This window comes from Phascolarctos cinereus, unplaced genomic scaffold (assembly GCF_003287225.1).
Source record: "Phascolarctos cinereus isolate Bilbo 61053 unplaced genomic scaffold, phaCin_HiC Scaffold_9;HRSCAF=440, whole genome shotgun sequence".
NCBI lineage: Eukaryota > Metazoa > Chordata > Mammalia > Diprotodontia > Phascolarctidae > Phascolarctos > Phascolarctos cinereus.
Window position 1 is genome coordinate 208,298,124 of NW_027556402.1, and position 23,147 is coordinate 208,321,270.

Consider the following 23,147-nt stretch of genomic DNA (forward strand, 5'->3'; position numbering starts at 1 on the left):
AGTATTAAGAGGGACTGATACTGGTACTATGGATGCAGAGGGAGATGAGGCTCCTGACCGAAAGATCTCTGAGCAGATGCTATGTGTCTGCACAGGGACAGATACTTTAGGGAAAGGGTTGGAGAGAGGCCATAAAAAGAGGCAAATGTCTCCCTCCCCAAACTTAATGCCAAAGTCACTAAGATGCCCTTTAGGAAAACTGCCCCAGGTTTGAAAGGGATCCTGCCCACTTTTCTTTCCAGAAAATCATCCTTTATAAAAAAGAGTTAAAAAGAAGAAAAATTAATTCAGCAAAACTAACCAATATATTAAAAAGTCTGACATGTAGTGTTCTATACCTATAGTCCCCCTAACCCCAAGCTCTGCATTTTCTCATTTTTGAGGTTAAGCTTGGTCATTATAATTGTACAACATTCAGTTTCATTTTTGTTATTCATGTTTACAATAGCTGTAGTCATTGTGTTTACTATTTTCTTGGTTCTGGTTATTTTACTCTGCATCCATTCATATAAGTCTTCCCATGCTTTTCAGAATTCTTCATATTCATTGTTACAGCACTGCATATTCCATTGTATTCATATACTTCACTCTGTGTTGGTTCATATGTCTTCCCATCTTGTGGCATTCTTGTGGACAAGATAGGAGATATGAGCTAGATAATCAGTTGTGTACAGCTTTGTTGACAAGCATTGCAAGAATAGAGGATGAAATGGAAAGGGCTGTTCCTAGCACTGTCCTTTGCCCCATTCCCTGCAAGTGTTAACCCCACACTTCTGGAATTCACACCCCAGTGACCCAATATTGTCTTTGGTATGGGCCATCTGGACCCTTGGAGCAGAACAGATTTTGAGGAGCAGGAGCAAAACATTGGAAGAGTGGGCATGAACCAGAAGACTAAGGACAGAGGTTGTATGACCATCTCTTAGCTGTGGGATCCAGGGGAGATAGATGTCTGTGTCATCACAGCAAGGATAAGTGATAGAACATTAGCCAGATGCTCAGCTTGGTGGAAGAGATGGGCCGTGGAGCAGATGCCCTGTTAATGACCAGTCAGGGATATGGGCATATGGCTGGTATTCCTGCTAATATACCTGCTAATTTCTGATGTCTGGTCTGTTGGTCACATAATTGCTTCTCATTGTGGACAGAACCAGTGAAGCAAACCAGGGAACAGAGGCCAATGGAGGTTTTTGGAGGAGGTGATGAGGGATTAGCAGGGTAGGCAGGGTTACCTTCCCTTTTAATGAGCTCTCCCAACCTTAGTTCATTAACCGTGTGATAAAGTGATTCTACAAAAGGCTATTAGTTAAAGCCAGAGACAGTTTTGTGATTAGTGAGAATAGAAGAAACCTCTGCTAAGCTCCCAGAGGAAAGAAGTCACTTACAATTACTAAAGTTTGAGGTTACTGAGCAGTGGACCTCAGCTTCCTTTTCTCTATAAGCGGCCATTAGGTTTATATGTATCTTCTAAAACAAAACACATGGTATAAGGGCCTGGATTTCCAACACAAAAGCTCTGTAGTCTTCTCTCTGAGCTAAAAGCTTTGGGCATTGGTAGGAACCATTTGCATTTTTCATAAATATTCATGAGCAAGTCATCATTTTCCTAAGGTCTGAGAATAGGACAATTCTCTTTTCTGAAGTGATTCACCAGGCTCATAAAAAACTAAACATGCAAGGAAAAGAAAAATGAACGGTAACAACTCAGGATATTGAATTGATTCTGTGAATAAATATGGGGGGGGTTACTTCAACCATTCCTGCGCCCACCCTGGACATTACACAGACCCTTAAAGTAAAACGACCTAGTGCGCTGAACAATTGCCTTACAGGCTAAAGTTTGAGTGACTTGGGGTACCCACCTCCCCGCCCCCAGCAGTCCACAAGGGACTGGCTGACAATGCCTGTCAACTTAACACTATCTACTGTGTGGTAACCAAGATGATAGGAATGGGAGTGAGGGGTATTGTTCTGTCTGTCCTGCCCCTTACTAATTGTGTGATCCTGTCCCTCAGTTTACCCAAGTGGCAGTAGAACTGGTTGGAATTAATGGTGAGGCCAGCCTTTTAGAAAAATGTAAAAATTTTCCAGTCTATGAATTTTATCAGTCTTCCACCTGGACTGGAGTTGGTCATGTTTGATTCTTGGCCCTGAAACATCCTATCACTTAAAGGGTCAAACTGAAAAAGGAATAATTCTAAGGTTCAAGGAGCAGAGTAGTCATCGTGCCCCTCGATTTTTATGGAACATGAGAAGACCCCAGGGCATTTGTTGACAGATCACTGGAGGATTCTGGGCTTTCTTTTCTTGGAGGTTCAAGTCTGCCTCTTACAGGAAGGCTGTCCTGATCTTCTTAGTTGTTACTGCTATTTCCTTCCTCAAAGTAGATTATATTCTTCTGTTTAAATCTCTAGTAGAATATAAGCTCTCTGAGGGAAGGGACCATTTTTCTTTTTGTCTTTGTATCCCCAGTGCCTATAGCAGTTGCTTGCACATAGCAAGCCCTCAGTCAACATTGGTTGAAGCTTTGGGGTGCAAGCACTGACCTTAGAGTCAGAGGCCCTGGATTCAAATTCCACTTCTAATGCTTACTGCTTGTATGGGCTTGGGCAAATAACTTAACTGCCTAGGGCCTCAGCTTCTTCATCTATAAAATGAGCTTCAGAGGTTCCTTCCAGCCCTAGATCCAGGATCCTGGTCATTGAATGTGTCTCTCTTTGATCTCCCTAGATCATTGTGGGGGTGATTCTTCTCTACTACCTCCTTGGGGTCAGCGCCTTAATTGGAGCAGCAGTCATCATTGTCTTGGCTCCTATTCAGTACTTTGTGGCTACCAAGCTCTCCCAAGCCCAGAGGAGCACATTGGTGAGTGCCTTCAGTCTGCCTTTGTCTCCCCTTCACCCATCCTTCCCCTACCTGAGTCCTCTCTCTGTCTCCCCAAGCGCCACCGATGCTGCTTCTCTGCTAATTCTTCCTCCCCATCTCTCGCTGAATCTTGGTTGAATCATATAGCAGAGAATAGAGACAAGGCTAGGATACCCTCTGAGTGTCCTTTTTCTGACTTAGCCCATCCACCAGCATGCTGCATCCCAGGAAGAAACCTTAGTTTCACCAGAAGGTTCCGGGAATATGAAGGGAAATTATAGAGTTGCATTATAGCCCATCACCTCTCAATTAACAATAGCTAACATTTATGTAGACACTAGCTGTGTGACCCTGGTAAATCACTTGACTCTGTTTGCCTCAGTTTCCTCATCTGTAAAATGAGCTGGAGAAGGAAATGGCAAACTACTCCTTGCCAAGAACATCCCAAATGGGGTTACAAAGAGTCACATATGAATGAAATGACTCAACCACAAATGTGTAGACTTCTAAGTTTATAAAGCACATACATAATATATAATATAATATATAAACATATATATATATATATATATATATATATATTTTATACCCTAATGACAACCTTACAAAGTAGGTAATATTGCTGTCCCATTTTACATATGGAAGAACTGAGGCTGAGAGAAATTAAGTGACTTGCCTTGGGTCACACAGCTAGTAAGTGGCTGAGGCTGGATGTGAACTCAGATCTTCCTGATCCCAAGTCCAGCCCTCTGTATCCACTGCACTGCCCAGCTGCTTCTACAATGCCTAGCTCTCCCCCAGAAAACTGTCAAGATGATTCCCCCAGATTCTTTAGGAAATTCTCTTGCCAGTGCAGCCTTAAAGACTTCTTCTCTTCCTTGTCATCTCACAGAGGGTCCAAGTCCCAGTTAGTAAACTAGAGAGCACTGAGCTCCTATTGTGTGTTCAGTCTTGTGCTAGGTCATAGTCTCTACTCTCAAGGAGCTTATGGTCTAGTTGGGGAAACAGACACAAAGACTCACATACAAATCAACTAACAATATAAAACAGAATGGAAGTCAATGTTAAAGCCTCACATTTGTATGAACTCACATGTACACTTCACTTTAAGGCTTCCAAAGGTTTCACAGTGATCATACAAGGTATATGATGAGGTATATATTTCATTGTTGCTCCATTTTACAGATGATGAAACTGAGGCTTTGAAGGGTTAAGTGACTCTCCTAAGACTACAAAGTTAACAAGTATAAGATCAAGGACTTCTGACTCTACAACCAGTGTTTTTTCCAAAGTTCTGCCAAGCTTCCTCCATAGGAAGGGCCAGCAGGATCAGTGAAAGCCAGAGTAGAAGGTAGAGGCCTGATGGTCTGGATTTTGAAGGACAGATAGGATTTGTATAGCCAAAAAAAAAAAAAAAGAGGAGGGTGTTCCAGAATAGAAGGACCAGGATGAGCAGAGGCACAGAGGTTAGAGTTTAATTCAACAAAGTTTTAATTAATAGACATTTACTGAGTGCTTCCTACATGCAAAGCCCTGTCCTAGGTGCTGAGGGAGATACACAAGAATCAATAAGCCCAGCATCCCTGCCCTCATGGAGCTCACAGTCCTCAATAGGATGTAAGCTCCTTCAAAGCAGAGACTGTCTGCTGTTTGAATTTGTGTCCCTGGTGCCTGGTACAGTGGCTGGCACACAGTAGGTACTTAATAAATGCTTGATGGTTGATCAGTGGTAAGGGAGATCAAACATGTAAACAAATAAACGTTGTGCTGAGTCAAGGGTGATAAGAACTGAAAAGAGAATGGACATGTGTTCATTCAGAAACTAGAGAGATCCTTTCTGCCTGGAGAAATGAGGAAAGGAGGGCTTTCTGGAAGAGGAGGAGGAGGAGAAGGAAGAGGCAGGTGATCTAGGCCTTGATGCATGGGGAATATTTCAGATGGAATGGGGAGGGCATAACAGGTGGAAGGAATGGGGTAAGCAGAGGCTGGAATCAATCAAGAAAAATTTGCTACATATGTACAGACTACGTGACAGGCTGTTGGGTTATAAGTACAAAGAATGAAAAAAAATCCCTGTTTGCAAGAAGCTTATATCCTAAAGGTAAAGGCAATAATACTGACCATAAAGAACAAATAAAAAGAGAAAATGCAAAAAAAAAAACTAAATCACTAAATACAAGCTAATTTGGGGGGATGGCTACTAGCAGTGGGGGAATCAGGAATAGCTTTATGTAGAAAGACATTTTTAAGGAGCTGAGTCTTGAAGGAATATAATGTGCATGAAAGGGATGAGGCTAGAAAGGTTGGTTGTGACCCAAGCACGGAGGACTGCATCCAGAAGGCAGCAAGGAATAAACCATTAAAGTTTGTTGAGCAAGGGAGCTCATGACCAGAGCTTCAACTTGGTAGTAGGGTCTCATTAAGTAGATTGGGGAGAGGCAGCTAAAGGGCGGGAGATGGAGACTAGGTGCAGAGGAGTCCAATTAGGAGGCTCTTGTGTGGGAGGGGAGCATTGGCACAGGGGACTGACTCTAATATATGTGCCCCTAGACTCACTTCTAGTCCATGTGAAGCAGGAAAATTGGAGCAAACTGTTGTTTCTGATTTCCTGTGTGAGTGGGCTCTAGGACCCACAGCCTCTGACCTGTAGCATCCACAGAACCCCTGGATTGGGGTTTTGGTTCTGCCACTGATTTATCCCTTGACTTTAAGCAAGTCAATCAATATGCCTTACTCGCTTCAGTTTCCTCATCTGTTGACCAAGAGCTTAATTCCTGCTCTTCTTGTTTTGAGAATCATTTGAAATGATTATGTGCGGAAAATTAAAGCACCATCTAGTTGTGAGACCCTAAATGTAAAAGTGAATGTAATACAATCCATATCAAATTGCTTGCCATCCTGGGGAGGAGAAAAAATTTGGGACTTGAAAATCTTATAAAAATGTATATTGAAAATTGTCTTTACATGTAATTGAAAAAGTAAAATACTATTTTTAAAATGTTAATGTAATTAGGACCCCATAGTTGTAGAGACTCTATGATGCCCATAAACTGCCTGTCCTCTTCAGAGAGAATGAAATGGAAGAAGCATTTATATAGTGCCTACCATGTTACAGGCACTGTGCTAAGGACTTTTTACAAATATTATATCATTTTATCAATAAGTCAAGTAATCAAAGCATTTATTAAGTGTTTACTGTGCACCAAGATAGATCTAAGCCTGGGGTGGGGAACCTGCTGCCTCAAGGCCATATGTGGCCTTCTAGGTCCTTGGGTGGCACCTTTTGACTGAGCCCAAGTTTTACAGAACAAATCCTTTCATTAAGGGGATTTGTTCTGTGAAGTTTGGATTCAGTCAAAGGACTGCACTCTGTTCTAAGCACTGAGACCACAGAGAAAGCCAAAAACAGTCCCTGCCCTCAAGGAGCTTACATTCTACTAGAGGAGGAGGTATGTACATAAATAGGTATATAACATTCATATGGAATAGATGGAAAGTAACTGTAGAGGGGAAGGCTCTGAGTAGGGCAGGAAGGAGGACCAGGAAAGGCTTCCTGTAAAAGGTGGCATTTGATCTGAGCCTTGAAGGAAGCTGAGGAATCCAAGGCACAGAAGTGATAAAAGAGAGTATTCCAAGCATGGGGGACAGGCAGCCAATACAAAGGCACGGAGATAAAAGATGGAGTGCAGCTCAAGGAGTGGCAAGCAGGCTAGGATGACTTGAATAAGGAAATTCTCAGAGGGGAGCCATTTGTAAGAAGACCAGACAGACAGGAAGGGCTTCAAATGCCAAACAGAAGAGTTTTTATTTTATTGGATGCCAGGGGTAATAAGGAGCCACTGAAGCTTGATGAGTGGCAGGGGTGGGGAGGGTGGAGATGACATGGGCATACTAGCTCCGACCTAACCCCATGTGAATCTGGCAGGAATATTCCAATGAGAGGCTGAAAAAGACCAATGAAATGCTCCGGGGGATCAAACTTCTCAAACTCTATGCCTGGGAAAACATCTTCCGTGCTCAGGTGGAGATGACTCGGAGGAAGGAGATGACCAGCCTCAAGGCCTTCGCCATCTACACCTCCATCTCTAGTAAGTCACAGAATCACTGGATTTCTGAGTCAGGAGCTCAGCAGCCATGTAGTCCAACCCATCCCTGAAAAATCATCTCTGCCAGGACATGGCGCTGATGATCATAGCTGGTATTTATATGGCACTGTACAGCTATCCCATTGGATCCTTACAGCCACTTGGGAAGTAGGTGCTATTATGGTCCCCATTTTACCATTGAGGCAACTGAGGCAAGCAGAGGTTAAATGACTTGCCCAGGGTCACACAGCTAATACATCTGAAGCAGGATTTGAACTCAAGCCTTCCTGACTCCAGGTCCAGGCTTTGATCTACTGTGCCGCCTACCTGCCATCATTTCTGGGATATATTGAAAACTATATTCCTATATATCCATCGTTGTCCCCATTTCATCTGATGGGGAAACTGAGGCTTTAAAAATGAAAAAGAAATTCAATCTCCTCATCATCACCACTACCCCCACTCCAGCCAGCCTGAGAGGAGTGGAGAAGAGTCAGTGAGAAGCACCTAGTAGGTGCTTAATAAATGTTTGTTCCGTAATGAAAAGTGGGCTCCTTGGGGCAGCTAGGTGGCACAGTGGATAGAGCACTAGCCCTGAAGTCAGGAGGACCTGAGTTCAAATTTGACCTCAGACCAAACACTTGACACTTACTAACTGTGTGACCCTGGGCAAGTCACTTAACCCCAATTGCCTAAAAAAAAAAAAGTGGGCTCCTTGTGAGGGTAAGAAGTGGAGCTGGGCTCTTGGGTCAGGCTTGGAACAAGTATAAAGACATGCCTCAGGGAGGCAGCATGGTCAGCCAGCCAACTGGAATATATTAAGTGCCTCCTATGTGCCAGGCAGCACTAGGGAGACAAAGAAAAGCTAAATAATGAATAAACGAATAAATGAATAAAACAAAATAAACACTCCAGCCCCTGCCCTCAAGGAGGTGACAGTCTAATGGCACAGTACAAAGTCTGGAGTCAGAGGACCTGGATTGAAATCTTTTCATAAGTACTAGCTGTATGACCTTGGGCCTCATCTGTAAAATGAAGGGACTAGACCAAAGAGACTTGGAGGTCTCTGCTGACCCCAGGTTTGTGAGCCCAGGACCTACGCTGCCCACTAGCTACTGATCTTTATTGTTAGGGAGAGTTTAGTTTGGGGGATCTCCCTCCCCTGATGAAATCCCAGGTCTAGATCTAAGGTATAGCATAGAGAAGATTGGCATAAAGGGGAAAACGTTGGACCTGGATTCAAGTGACCTAAGTGATCTTGGATAAATCACTTATGACCTCTGAGGACCCCAAGTTCCTCATATGTAAAACGAGGAGGTTGACCAGCTGAAATCTAAGTATCTCTTCCAATTCAAAATCCTATGAAAACCATCTGGGGGGAAGGAGATTCTGGGAAAGTAGATGACTGTTCTAACTCAATCCCTCAGAGACATGGTGAGGAGCAGGGGGTCAGTAGACCAGTCACCAGTGCTTGTGGGGGTGGGCTCTGAAAGGACCCCAGGGGAGTGGGAAAAGTTAGGTTTGGGTCGAGGCTTAGGAAACAGAGTCCTTCATTCAATGAGGCATGAATAAGCAGGACTCTGGGTAGAGGGGTATGGGGGAGGGCTCAGGTAGGTATGGGAGAAGGGAGGGGAAACAGGGACATTACTGGGATCTCTGAACATCTGGGAAGGGAACCTGCTTTGGCTTCTGAGGCAGCTAACGAGGCCTAGCAGATCAATCTAGTGGTGTGGGAGATGGAGGGAAGAGAAGGAAGGAAAGCTTTAAAAATAAAATGGTATTTGTTCAGTATATTTGCTTTGGCCCACGTGTTTCTGTTGCACCACATTGAAAAGGCAGTGGGAGGGAATACAGAGGGAGGGCGATGCCCTCTGGCTGCTGGTGTCTCCCTCTAATGCCTGCTTGTGTCTTTTGGTCACGGTCACACACACACACACACACACACACACACACACACACACACACACACACACACACACCTCAGGTAGCCAGGTGTCCAGACACAGTTCATTAGGCTTGAGTTTAATGGGGCATCTTTAATGGGTCAGCTGGAGGGTCCTGGGGCCAGGAGCTTTGGAGAAATATGTCCTTACAGGGCCTACCTGGGCACTCCCTTGGTGGCCAGACTGTGTGAGGCAGCTGAACTCTGTATTGGATGCTAGAGGGGAAACAGGGCAGGCTCAGGGACAGACTTATTAGGCATGAATACCCAGAGGAAGTAGTACCAGCTGGTAGGAAACAGTGGAATCATCAATCAATGAATCAGTCAATCAATGAGACCCACAATGTATCCAGCCCTATACAAAGAGCTATCAGGGAAATAAGACACCTATGAGACATGGTCCCTGCCCTTAAGGACCCCACAGTTGCCTGGGGAGACAAGATTAACGCACATGAATCAATTAGAAAACTATTTAGTCCAGACTGTGAAAACTATAGAATCTTAAGGGAAAAGAGACCATGAGGCAGAGTAGCCAGAGAACACTTCCTGGAGAAGGTAAGAGCTTAGTTGGGCTTTGAAGAATGAATGAGGTTTAGACAGGGAGCGGCTGCAGACACCTCCCTCTTCTCCCTCACCATTAGAAGTCAGTTTGTCCTTGGTCCCCTCTTGAAGGCTCCCTGCTCAGCATCCCGAACACCTCGGCCTCTTTCTCTGAGGCAAAGTGTAAAGATATGACCATAATGCACCGGGCTATGTCTAGCCCAGAATGTGTCCTGCTGATTCAGCATCTGAATATTCCAATATTTCTGTATAAAACATTTTTTCTCTCGTGTGACCTCAGACCTGGCTTCCTTAGCCATTATGGAGAATATCTTTTTTATTACTCTGTCTTAGAGGAGCTCACAGTGTAATAAAAAAGATAAGATAGAGATACTCCTGCAATTTCCTTCTCTCCTGCTAAATGGAACTAGAAGAAATCTCAACGGTGCTTACTGAATGCACTATAGACTCGTGTTATTCTACTTCAGCTGGGCCCTCAGTAAAGCAAGACAATCCTTTAATTCCTCCCTAATTGATTCCCTATGTCACTCCCACAGGAGCTATTCCAAACCTTTCTTAATAACAGCTAGCATTTTTATAGCACTTTAGGGTTGCAAAGTGCTTTGCAAATATCTCATTTTGTCTTCACAACAACCTGGAAAGTAGGTGCTATTAGATTCCCCATTTTACAGATGAGGAAACTGAGGCAAGCATGGTTATGTGACCTACCCAGGATCACATAGCTAGTAAGTGTCTGAGGCTAGTTTTGAACTCAGGTCTTCCTGACTCCAGGTCCAGTACTTTATCTGATCGTAGAGCCCAGAAGACTAGGCACCCACGGGGAGGGGCTTTCCTTGTTCACAACATGAATGTGAGTGTCAGGGAATCATGGGATCCTGGTTCAGTGTTCCTTTGGAGAATGGGGCTGATCATACCCTGTGAAATAAGGAAGCGTGAGAACGTGACCACTATTCAATCCTGAGGATTCAGGTATTCTTTTCTTAATGACTGAAACTGAACGTCTCCCACTCATCAGCCCTGGGGTCCCTCAGAGCTACCTTTGGCAGCTGGCGTCCTGGCACTCCTGCCCCAGGAGAGGGAGGACAGAGTGACCTCAGTGCCCCAGCTCAGATTCAGTTTCCGATTCGTTGATATCCTCATTCATTGTGCCAGTCTACTGCAGGGCCACAATGGGTAGATTGGGTGTCCTATCACTGGCTCCCTTTCCCAGACCAGAGTGAGAACAGGGCAGTGGGTCTGGAGGAGGATAAGCTGGTGAGGGTCATTGATGCAGCCATGAATTCGTTCAGTAAGTAACCTGAGAAGTCCCTGAGGCTTCTCTGGAACCAGCACCAGATTCACTGGTCATGGTCTGTTCTGTTATGCTTTGTGGATTTTCATAGACAATGGGACCTGGAACACCACACCAGGTGATCTGTCAGCCTTAGCTCAAGTACAAATTGCAGCCTTCCTGGTGCAGCTGTGAATTCCAATTAGACCCAGGCTGGGACACCTCCAATATCCTATCCTTGCCTCCCCCCGCCATGCCCGCCCTTGCAGGGAAGCTGGCATTAAGCAGAAGGCACATTTGGGCTGCTAGGTAAGACATTTATTACCTCTGGAACCCTATACGTGCCTGGATTAATGCAGCAGCTTTCAGACTGCAGTTGTTACCTAATCACAGCAGTATCTGTATAACAGAAAGGGAAAGAGGGGCCAGTGGTAACAGCTTGGGCTGCTAACAACACTGACCTTGGAGTTGGAGTGTTTGGGTTTGTCTCAGATCGGCTAGCACCCTGATTTGTGCCACTCACTTCCTGTCTCTGAAACTCAGTTTCCCCTTCGGTAAAATGAAGGGGTTGGAGAACAAACTGTTTTGTATCATGGACCCCTTTGGCAATCTGACAAATTCAATAGACCCCTTTTTAGAATAATGTCTTTTTTGATTTTTTATTTTATTTTTAATTTATGGAATAAAACAAGCATTTCCATAACATAGTGTAAAATAAATGTATAAAATAAAAAACAAGCAACTAAAGGTTGGTGAAAATGAGATGCAAAGGGAAAACTGTCTACAAGATCTGCTCTTAAGAGCCCTGGCTCTGTTTCAGAGGACCTGGGCCTCAAATCTCAGCTTTGACGTTTCCTACCTGTGTGGCTGTGGACAAGTCACTTAACCTCCTTGATCCTCAGTTTCCCCTTCTGTCAAATGAGGCGGTTGAACTTAGGTGGCTTTGGCTGATAGCTGGTGCTAGATATGCCTCTAGGAAGCTACAAAGAGTAAGGCCAATGTCTCGCCCCAGTGATGGCTCTTCAGATGCCGGGGGTGAGTTTTCATGTTTCCCCACAAGTCTTCTCTCCAGGTTAGGCATCTCTAGTTCCTTCAATTGATCTTTGGCTGACATGATTCCAAGAGCCCTCCTATTTTCAACAAACATTTATTGAGCACCTACTGTGTACAAGTTGCTGTGGTAAGCGCAGTGGGATGTGACATCTTGGAAAAAGTCTCAAGGTCCCCCCCCCAGACTGGAAGCTTCCCAAAGTTAGGCATCCTCTCTGTCCCCACAGTAGTAGCTCCTCCAAGGCAGGGGCTACAGCAGATTGGGTCTTCTTAAGGGCAGGCAACATGTCACAGGATCATAGATCCAGAATTAGGACGTCAGAGGCCATCAAGGCCAACCCCCTCCCCTCATTTTCCAGATGAGGAAACTGAGTTTCAGGGTGGTTAAATGATTTGCCCAAAGCAGTTAAGAATCAGAGGTGGGATTTGAACTCAGGTCCCCTGACTCCCAAGCTAGTGATTTTTCCATCATACCCTACTGTCTTCCCTGTTAGACTAGAAACTTCCTACGAATGGTCAGCCAGCCTCCTCCAAACTTTTTGAGAAGTAATCTTTGGGTGGCTCCTTGAGAATGGTGCTGACCATCCTATCCTTTCCTTCCAATACACTGGAGAAAAGTCCTACTGCATTAAAAGCTCATTGGAAGGTGTCCAAATGCACATGCCTGGCCCCAGCCTTGGGTATCTTTCCTAATTGGAGAAAGAAGTGGCTACTTGAGAGAGCACAATGCAGTTTCTGTCATTGGGCTTATTATAGAGCCTGGCGTCCAGCAACTTGAAGGAAGATGCTGCATGGTGATTTAGGAGAGTCAAGGTCAGAAAAGAAATGAGCTGAGGTGGAGGGCAGGAGCTTCCGGGTGTCATTACCAATCGTGTCGGCCAGCTTGCCAGGGCAGCTGTCTCTTAAAATGAACACCAGGGAAATCCAGCTCAACTTCTCTGCCATACCAGGCATACTAACATCCTACCATCAAGGACCAGAACTGGAAGGATTTGGGGGAGGTCCATGCAGGCACCAGTCACCTCCTACTTCCAACAAGGGGGTCAACATTCACCCCACCTCCCAACTTAGGAATATCCTTTCCTTCCTAAAAATTTCCTGGAGTACTTGGTCCATATTTTTCCTCAGTCTCTCACTCCCAACATGTCAGCTTCTCTGTCTCTCTGTCTCTGTCTGTCTATAGCTATGTCTCTGTCTCTCTCTCTGTCTGCCTCTCTGTCTGTCTGTGTGTCTGTGTGTGTCTGTCTGTCTTTGTCTCTCTCTGTCTCTCTCTCCCTCTCTCTGTGTCTCTCTCTGTGTCTCTGTCTATCTGTCTCTCTCTCTCTCTGTCTTTCTCTCCCCCCCCCAATCTGTGTGTGTGTCTCTTTGCCTTTAAAGGTTATTTGTTTTAGGGGCAGCTAGGTGGCACAGTGGATAGAGCACTGCCCTGGAATCGAGAGGACCTGAGTTCAAATCCAGCCTCAGACATGTAACACTTAACTAGCTATGTGACTAGCTGTGTGACCCTGGATGAGGCACTTAACCCCAATTGCCTCACCAAGAAAAGAAAAGTTATTTATTTTAATGGGATACGTTTTAATTAGCATTACCAAGCATTTTTCTCCTTCTGACCACCCCACCTGCAGAAAGAGACAAAGAAAGAAAAAAGAAAGAAGGAAGGGAAGGAAGGAAGAAAAGAAAGAACCCCTGTCATAAATAGCATAGTTAAACAAAACAGATTCTCGCATTGGCCATGTCCAAAACTGTGTCTCATCTTACATATTTAGTCCATCTTCTCTCTGTTAGGAAGAGGGAGGTAGGAAATAAGTATTTATGTAGCACCTACTGTGTTCTAAGCACTGTGCTAAATGTTTCACAGATATCTCGTTGGACCCTCATAACAACCCTGAGAGGCAGGAACTGTTATTATCCCCATTTTACAGCGGAGGAAACTGAACAAGCAGATGTTAAGTGACTCGCCCAGATTCTCACAGCTAGTGTCTGAGGTCAGCCTTGAACCTGAGTGTTCCTGACTCCAGGCCCAGCACTCTAATGACTGCACCACCTAGTTGCCTCGTAGCTAATGGGCAATGCGTTGCATCACCGGTCCTCTGAAATCATGGTGAAGAACTCTTGCAGTATACTAGAACAAGAAGGACAGTGTCCTAAGGGAACCAGATGATGCCTGAATACTGAGTCATTCTCCACCCCCCCCCACACACCTTCCCATCCTGTTCCCTCTTCTTTGTCTCACTTGGAAGATACAGGAGCCCTGCTAATGAAGCCCAAACATGGCAGACCCGGAATAGAAGTGGCATCTTGTAAATGAGAGCCAGAATCCGAGTTTGTCTGCCTGGGTTACCATGTCCATATACTATTCATTGCCATTCTCCTACATTTTCCATCCCTTATTTTTCCTAAGGATTATTGTAAGGACAGTGCTTTATAAACCTTAAACCCCTTTATAATTGTAATTGTTATCATAATTACTACTGTTACTATTATTATTGTTACTCAAGTCCTGCTCCAAAATCTCCTCTGATGTCTTGGGTCGTTGAAGGCTTAATCAACAGAGCACCAGTTCTAATAGGTCCTTTCTAACTGGAAAGGCTTTGAGTATGGCCCAGTGGTAACCTGTATGAATATTGTCCAGGGAAACAGCCAAGTTTGGAGAGGCACATTGCCAAATTGGTCTCATGGCAATGAATTTTGTGGCCACTGAAACTCAACTGTAAAACCACAAAATTTTAGAGACACCATAATCTGTATTCATGAAGGGAGGTGCCCCCCCATCCATGTAGATTAGGGGTCTTAACCTTTTTTATGGTTATGGTCCTCTTTGGCAATTTGGTGAAGCCCCAGATCCCTTCTCAGAGTAATGTTTTTAAATACATAAAATAAAATAAATATGATTACAAAGAAAAGCAATTATATTGAAATGCAGTCATCAAAATATTTTTAAAAACGAGTTCATGGATCCTTGGTTAAGAAGCTCTGTCACAGATGAAATCCCAATATAAATAGGACTATGGTTAGAGAGCCCTGGACTTGGATTCAGGAAGGCGGAAGTTCATATCCTTCCTCAGACACTTAAAAGCTGGGTGATCCTGGACAAGTAATATAACCTCTCTCAGACTCAGTTTCCCCATCTGTAAAATGTAAATTTGTGAGGTTAAAATGCAGTAATATATTTAATGTGCTTTGCAAACCTTAGAGTAATACATGAATGTTAGTAACCTTTGTTGTACCTGATTTTTTTTAATTAGATGTCTTATTAAATAGACATTTTGGTTTTACATTGCAGTCATTTTCTGGATAGATCTTCCACTACTAGGAATTCAATCCTCCCTTGTAACAGTAAAAGACAGTTAAACCAAAGCAAATGACATAGTAACTATTTGACAAAATATGCAGTATTCTGTCCTCTTAGTCCTACACATCTCTATGGAGAATGAAAGTTACGTTTCATTATCTGTTCTCCTGGTAGTATTAGTAACTAAGTGTTGAACTTGAAATCAGGAAGTCCTGGGTTCAAATCCTACTTCAGCCACTTACTAGCTATGTGGTTATGGTTGAGTCACTCTCTTAGAGCCTCAGTTTTGCCATCTTTAAAATGGAAATAATTATCCTTACACTCACAGGGTTGTTGTGAAGAAAACACTTTATAAAACCTTACAACATTCTAAAAAAAAGGAGTTCTCATCATGATTTTAGCAGAAATAGTCAGCTATTCTAAATAACTGTGTTTGCTTTGTCTGCAGTTTTTATGAACACGGCAATCCCTATCGCAGCTGTCCTGATTGTAAGTAATTGTTTCTTTCTTCTTAGAGAAGTTATAGAATTTGGAGGGAGGGGAGAGGAGAGGAGTCAGGAGAATAGAGTTGAACGGGGACTCATTCATTGTCTGTAGTTTCCCTATGGTCTTCTTAGCTGGCTTGGGTGTGGGGGAGGAGGGCCCCCCCCCCCAAGAGCTGTGTTCTGAAAGTGACCTGGACTCAAATGTGGGTCAAGATGAAAGCTTCCTTTATTTTCTCATCTCAAATGACTGCCCACCCACCTGCTGAAAGGATTGGGGGTTGGGAAAAGAACCGAGAAGTCAACAGGAATACATTAAGTATATGTCAATTGCTGCGTGTGCTAAATGCTGGGGATACAAAAAACAAACAAACAACTTTCCCTGCCCTCGAGGAGCTTACAGTCTAATGGGGGAGACAACAGGCAAAACTATGCACAAAAAAGATACAGAAAGGAAAAAATGGAGAGAATCTCAGAGGGAAGGCACTCATACTAGGGAGAATCAAAAAAGGCTTTGGGCAGAAGGTATGATTTGAGCTATCTTTTTTTTTATTATTTTTTTGCAAGGCAATAGGGGTAAGTGACTTGCCCAGGGTCACCCAGCTAAGTGTGTCTGAGGCTGCATTTGAACTCAGGTCCTTCCTGACCCCAGAGCTGGTGCTGTATTCACTGTGTCACCTAGCGCCCCCAATTTGAGCTATCTTGAAGGAAGCTGGGAGATGAGGATGAGGAGGCAGAACATTCCCGGTGTGGAGGACAGCCAGTGAAAATGCACAGAGGTGGTGGTAGATGGTGTATCTTGTTCAAAGAACAGCAAGGGCACCGGTGTCACTGGATTGCCAAGTATATGGAGAGGATTTAAAGCACAAGAGGAGAATTAAACATTGAAAGAATACCCAGGAACCCCCTCACCCACCCACATACACACACACCATGAAGGAGCCCTCACCTCACCCCAGGCCTCAGCAGCTCAACCCCAGCTATGAGTTTTAAAGAGCACAGTCCCCAAGCTCACTCCCTATCAATCATGCCTGGGAATTCACTTGACGGGACCTGCTTTGTCTGAACCCTGCTCAGGCTGAATGCAATTTGTCCTGGTAATAGATGCCTTTAGAGCCAGCAAAGCAATGAAAGGCTGGAGGGGAAAGGAGGCTGTTTCATAATCACCGTGTTTCTATTTCCCATCTGACCACACAGAGCACGTAAGTTACTGCCTGAAGGAACAGAGTAGGGGTTATCTAATTCACGTTTCCTCCTGATGTTATTCCCCTGAACAAGAGAAAAGGAAGGAGAGAGGGAGGGAGGGAAAAAGAGAGGTATAAGGCATTAACTCTTTACTCCCTAGGGGCACCTTTTTTTTTTGGTATCTTTTGTTCTTAAATCACTTTCATTTCCAAATATATATCCCCTGCTCTCATCTACCCTAAGACTCATCCCTTATAACAAAGAATAAAAAAAGATGGAAAAAAAGCAGTTCAGCCTCACTAATCAGCACTCTAATACTAAAGGTTTCTCATTCATGGTCTAGACCAGGAGTTCATACCTTTTTTGTGTCATGGACCCCGCTAAAAGTCTGGTGAAGCCAATAGACCCCTTCTCAGGACGGTGTTCTTAAGTGCATAAAATAAAATACATCGTATTACAAAGGTAACCAGGTAAATTAAAATAAAGATGTAATTTTTCCCCATCCAAGTTCACAGACCCCTCTGAAATCTGTCTGCAGGCCTCATTGACTCCAGATTAAGAATCCTTGGTCTAGAAAACCTAGTGAGGAATCAAAAGAGCACAGTCCCCAGAGTCAGAGAACCTAGAGTCAAATCCCAGCTCTGATGCTTAAAACTGTGTGACCTTGGTCAAGTCTCTTTACTGCCCTGGGCCTCAGTTTCCTCATCTGTAAAATGAGAGGATAGACTAGAAGCATCTAACATTTTATGTCCTATAACACTCCCAAGAGAGGCCAGAACCAGATTAAAATGTAATTGGGAAATAGTTAACAAAATAAATAAAAGCACGGTAGAATACAGATTATGAGGCAGCTAGGTAGCTCAGTATACAGTCCTGAGCTTATAGTCAGGTAGACCCGAGTTCAAATCTGGCCTCAGACACAGACTAGCTGTGTGACCTTGGACAAGTCACTTAACCTCTCTTTACCTCTGGAGAAGAAAATGGCAAAACTTTTCAGTATCTTTACCAAGAAATCCCATGGACAGTATTAGCGTGATATGAACCACAGGGTCACAAACAGTTGGACACAAATGAACAGCAAGAACACAGATAATGTTAATATGTTTTCTAAATCAATATACTGCTTGCAGGGAGACATACATATGGCTTAGCGCCCACCATTCCTATTTGAGTTCAACTCTATGGGACTAGCTGTCCCTTGAGGTCTCTTCCAGCTGTAGACTCATGGTTGAGTGATCCTATGACGATGTCTCCACCACCTGAGGAAGGTTCCTCAGGCTCTAAAAGCTCCTACTCCTCCTCAGATCTCACCCTTTCTCACTAGCCCTCTTCTCTTTGGGCCCAGGCCCCCAACTTCTACTACCCATGCCCTGATCCTACTTCCAGATGTCGTTTCTCTGTCCCCCAGACATTCGTGAGCCATGTCAGCTTCTTCAAAGGGGCCAACTTCTCTCCATCGGTGGCTTTTGCATCTCTCTCCCTCTTCCACATCCTGGTCACACCCCTGTTCCTGCTGTCCAGTGTGGTCCGGTCAACCGTCAAAGCCCTGGTCAGGTAAGAGGAAACACCCATCCCACTCCACTCCCTAGTCCCCTCTGCCATGTAGTGAGAACGAAAACACTGTCTCTTTTCTAGAAGCCTGCCCTGAGGGTCAGGGTGGACACACCTGGGTTCATCTATATGAGGGATGCAGCTTCACTGACTGATGACATCAGAGCAGCTGGCCTCTCTTCTTCTGGTCTGCACCAGCTATATCCCCCCACACCCCCCATCAGCACATTAGCCAGTCAGCCTGGACCTCCCGGGGCCCAGGAGTGAATGCAAGGTTAGCTACTCCCTATCCAAGGTTCTGGAGAGGGCACCAGGAGTAGGGGAGGGAAAGGAGGCAGGGGCTGGACTTTCTTAGTTTCCTAGTCAAAGGAATACTTCTTAACCCACCCTATTCCTTGACCAGCTAATCCCAATAAAATTATGAAATTTGCTGGAGGAGAGAGGTATCTTTCCTTATGATATTTTTCTTCCTCATAGGAATCTGTCCCTCTCTGAGAGTTCTAGACTCTTTCCTCTTCCCCCACCTCCCCTTATCCATCAACCAACAAGCATTTATTAAATGCTTACTATGTCCGAAGAGAACTTCAGTGACTAAAGAACCAGCCTGGGAGTCGGGAAGAGATGACTTCATATCCTGCCTCTGACACACTGACTCTGACCTTGAACATAACACAGAATCTCTCAATGTCCTCAGGCAAACTCTCTTAAGTCTCTAAGTTTCAGGATAATTACTAATCAATATTGGTAGAAGCTACTTCCTCACTAATGAAATCACAGGATCATAGATCTAGAACTGGAAAGAACCTCACAGGCCACATAGGGCTATAGGCCAACTCATTTTACAGAGGGGGAAACTGAGACATAGAGCATTTAAGTGAATTGCCCAAGGGCATTTTAGGTAACAAACATCAGCTGGGATGTGGATGCAGCCCCTTTGGCTCCAGGTCCATTAATCTTTCTGCTGAAATGATTTCTGGGTTGGGTATTTAAACAAACAAACAAATAAAAATCTCCCAAGGAAAGAGCTGGTTGTCATTCATATTGAAATATGGAGACCTGATAGATGGTTAAACACTTAGCCTTCCCAGGGCCATTTACACTTTGGTGCAAGCCAGAAGTGGGGCAGTTAGGTGGCACAGTGGATAGAGCACTGGACCAAGAGTCAAGAAGACTCATCTTCCTGAGTTCAAATCTGGCCTCAGACACTTAATGGCTGTGGGATCCTAGGCACTTAACTCTGTTTGCCTCAGTTTCCTCCTCTGTAAAATGAGCTGGAGAAGGAAATGGCAAACCACTCCAGTACCTTTGCCAAGAAAACCCCAAATGGGGTCCCAGAGAGTCAGATATGACTGAAACAAGTGAATAGCAAAAGCAAGCCAGATTGGTGCACAGCTAAACTAGACTCTTGGGCCTCAAGGGGGTCAAGGATTCTTTAGGTCAGCCCATCCCACTCTCAATTATCCCATGGGGAAGAAAGTATGTCCAACCTTGCCCTGTGAAATTGGCTCATTGGGCAATCCCATATGAGTCCTGGTCCTTCCTACCTATGGGGAAGGGGGGCTCCCTGCCCAGTGATAAGCTGGTAGGGAACATAGCTGTCAGAGCAGAGTAGCTGACAACCAGGAATCATATCAGAGTAAGTTACCCACCCTGCTGAGGCAATCCTGCGTGGCCTCCACAGGGGTGGTAACACAAATAAGGGCACATTAGGGTAGCTTTCTATTAACCATACAAAGGGTTCTATATGAAAACCCCAGAGGCAATTCCTCAATCTTTCACTATTTGATAGGATTAACATACAAATCCATCCAGGCCTGGGGTTTTTTCTTGGAGAATTATTGAGGGCTCATCCAATTTCTTTTTTAGAGGAAAAAAAAACTAGAAGAATATCTCTAATAAATATTGATGTAAAATATTGAATAAAATATTAGAAAAGTGCCTACAGCAATCTACTTAAGAGATTATTAACTATGACCAGGTTGAAGTTATGTGAGGGGAAAAACCACAAATGCATAGATGCCTAACCTTCCAGGGCAGTTGCGGCTAGATGATTATAAATCAGGAGTTTCTATATGCAAACCCTCACGGGTACACTTAGTGTCCAGGAGACCAGACTGCGTAACCAGGCAGTTAGGTCACAGACCTTTTCATTTGGAGGGGAAACAAACAGAGGAGAAGGCCTCTTCTCTCCCCTCAGCCCTAGATGAGCAGCCCCTCCACCTCTTCCTGAAATCATTGTGACCTTAAGGAGTTCCCTTAGGTCATGGGGACTGGCAGCTGGAAGAGGTCAGGCTTGAACTCACACAGGCCTATCAACTTGTCCTTCCTGGGGATTTACAAATGCAATGCTGAGTGCAGATTAGAGACGACTGGCTAGACTCACAAGGACACAGCTGCCACTTGGCTCCTCGGTCCTCCTCCAGTTCCTAACAACTCCTGTTTCTTTATGGGTTAGAGAGCCGGGGGCTGATGTGTGCTCATCTCTAAATCCAACTCTGAAGTAAAGACAAGGAAAACACCTGGGGCCCTGGGTGATTTCTGATTCCTTTCCACAGGCAGACCCTGGAATCATAGGTCCTGAAGCTGGGAGGGAGTTTAGCAGTCATCTGGGCCATCTTCTTCATTTTATGGATGAGGGGATTGAGGTCCGTAGAAGTTAAGTGACTTGCTCAGGGTCACACAGGTAGACCAGGGAGTTACACTCAAGTCCAATGAGGGAAGAGGGATAGGAAGGAGAGGACAGGAGAGGAGAGGAGCTATTTGACTTCCTGGGACTCTCAGGCATCCCTGAGACCATCTCACACAGTGATGGAAGGAATTCCATGGGGGTAAAGAGTGGGTAGGTAGGAAGAGAAATGTACGGCCCTAATCCCAACAGTAACTAACTGACCTTGATCTTAAAGTCATTGCCCACCCTTCCCCCTCCCCAACCCATGACACACACCCACAGACTTCAGGGAAGAGCAGTCATACCCACTTGCCTGTAGATGGTGAGGAGCTACCCAGCCCTGGCTTTCTTCTCTTTGTACTGAGTCTCTGAGGAGCAGGAAGTGTTGGGTCAAGAGACCTCCTCCCACCCCCAGAATGAGAGGAGCTGCCCTCCCCACTCTTGGTATATGCACGCCCAGGACATTAGAGACCTCTGCTCTCTCCACAGCGTCCAGAAGTTGAGCGAGTTCTTGTCCAGTGAAGAGATTGGGAAGGATCAGTACTCCCAGCATGAGCTCCCTTATAAGGGCCAGAGCAGCAAATCTCAGGCAGTGGTGAGTTCCTCTACCCCTGACCTTTCACTTTGGAGTTCATGCCCAGACCTTTTTCCTTCTCTGTCCCCACCAGTGTAATGAGGGACAGAATGAGTGCTGGACTCCCCCACTCCAGAGTGAGCATCTTATGGGTGACCACACTGAGGAAGAGATGTTCAGTAGGTTCCCCTCATAGCCACTCTGAGGTTTCTCCTCTTCTCCTATCCCTGAGATGAGGAAGGAGCTCCTCCATACACAGCACCCACCTGTCCCCCAACTCTCTCCACCTTCTCCCTCCCTGCCAAGCCACTCAAGGTTGTGAACCGTAAGCGGCCTTCCAGGGATGACTGTAGGAACTTCATGGGGCACCTGCAGAAACTGGGCCCCGATGAAGAGCCAGACGACAGCTGTGTACGGGTGAGTCTGTACCCCTTTCATGTCCCTACACCTTGGCACTATGAAAAATCTCGTCCTCATCCTTGGTCCTAGTAGTGGACTTCAGGAACCCTGAAGGCCCAGAGCCAAATGACAACCCTTCCACCTCCTGGGTCTCCAGTTTATTCAGATGTCAAGACAAGCAAATCTTAAGATTTTTTTTACAACCAACAGAGGCCCTGGAGGACAGCCTTACTTCTAGTATAGTTAACCTTTCTCCCAGAGAAAGGGCTCAGTCCCTAGGAGGGAATTGACTTTTTTAAGAAGATGAATGTGAGAAGGATGATCTCTTACTCTCCTTTCGTTCCCTGGAAATAATTCATCTGAATCACAGTATGTGAGAAAGCAGAGGAGAATGAAAGGAAAAAATGGGAGGTCTCAAGGCCTGTCCGTCATTCTTTGTTCTCTTCTCTTTCTGGGCTGGGGGCTGCTGGTGGTGAAGATCACAGGGGGATTCTTCACCTGGACATCTGATGGAGTCCCCACACTCTCCAATATTACCATCCGCATTCCACAAGGTACCAACTCACCCTCAGCCTGAGGCTCACTCTCTGTCCTTCCTGAGTTGCCCCTTTGGGCCAAAAGAGCCCAAATGTTCATATTGACATTTATGAGAATCTCCCACATCCCTGTGAAGAGAATAAGATTCTCCTCTTTCTCTTATCAGTCAATTACCATAGAGAGTGTTCTGCCTCCACCCCCCACCCCCCACCCCCCCGTAGTCAGCCTTACTCTGGAATGCAGGATAGGGCAGGGCAATGGGTGCAAAGGCTTGTGAGTAGGAGCTAGCAAGGTGTCTAGGGTGATGGTGGGGGGATGAGGAGAGGATAATGGCAAATAAGAATGCATAGTCAGGGTGAGACCAAATTTTGTGGACCATCTTGAAAGTCATTAGGAAGTGAGAATAGAATTCAGTGGGGAGGTGATCCAAGGGGTTCCTTTGGGGAAAGCAGAAGAAATTTGTGGCCCCAGAGACATGTATGTGTGGTACACCTTCTGGGCCCTGCCCTGCTTCTATCTCTGTCAGCCAGCTCCTCCTCTGTGCAGGGCAGCTGACCATGATTGTGGGCCAGGTGGGCTGCGGGAAGTCTTCACTGCTGCTAGCCACCCTAGGGGAGATGCAGAAGATTTCAGGGGAAATCTCCTGGAACAGGTAAGCCAGTCGGGGGGTGGGCTGGGCAGGGTGG

The 23,147-nt window shown here is 45.1% G+C and overlaps 2 protein-coding genes across 10 annotated transcripts in view; one reads left to right on the forward strand and one right to left on the reverse strand.

Annotated features, from left to right (window-relative positions):
• ABCC8 (ATP binding cassette subfamily C member 8) overlaps nt 1-23,147 on the forward strand; it is a 137,463-nt gene that overhangs the window by 52,301 nt on the left and 62,015 nt on the right. For 3 of the 4 annotated variants that reach the window (XR_013483806.1, XM_078148152.1, XM_021005294.2), the window contains exons 9-16: nt 2,731-2,865; nt 6,791-6,953; nt 15,514-15,554; nt 18,141-18,286; nt 21,441-21,546; nt 21,832-21,942; nt 22,403-22,478; nt 23,008-23,113. Coding sequence is in view for 3 of the 4 variants with exons in the window: in XM_078148152.1 (XP_078004278.1) it covers nt 2,731-2,865; nt 6,791-6,953; nt 15,514-15,554; nt 18,141-18,286; nt 21,441-21,546; nt 21,832-21,942; nt 22,403-22,478; nt 23,008-23,113 (884 nt within the window). In the remaining variant the exon portion in view is untranslated. The remainder of the gene's footprint in view (nt 1-2,730; nt 2,866-6,790; nt 6,954-15,513; nt 15,555-18,140; nt 18,287-21,440; nt 21,547-21,831; nt 21,943-22,402; nt 22,479-23,007; nt 23,114-23,147) is intronic. The other variant, XM_078148151.1, reaches the window with a different exon arrangement.
• Nucleotides 15,759-23,147, reverse strand: part of LOC110220982 (uncharacterized) — a 35,154-nt gene continuing 27,765 nt past the window's right edge. For 5 of the 6 annotated variants that reach the window (XR_013483809.1, XR_013483808.1, XR_002328003.2 and 2 more), the window contains 2 exons: nt 17,091-17,157; nt 15,759-16,378 (listed from right to left, as the gene is read on the reverse strand). Coding sequence is in view for 2 of the 6 variants with exons in the window: in XM_078148154.1 (XP_078004280.1) it covers nt 16,351-16,378; nt 17,091-17,157 (95 nt within the window). In the remaining 4 variants the exon portion in view is untranslated. Of the gene's footprint in view, nt 16,379-17,090; nt 17,158-22,490; nt 22,590-23,147 lie in introns of all 6 variants that reach the window. The other variant, XM_078148153.1, reaches the window with a different exon arrangement.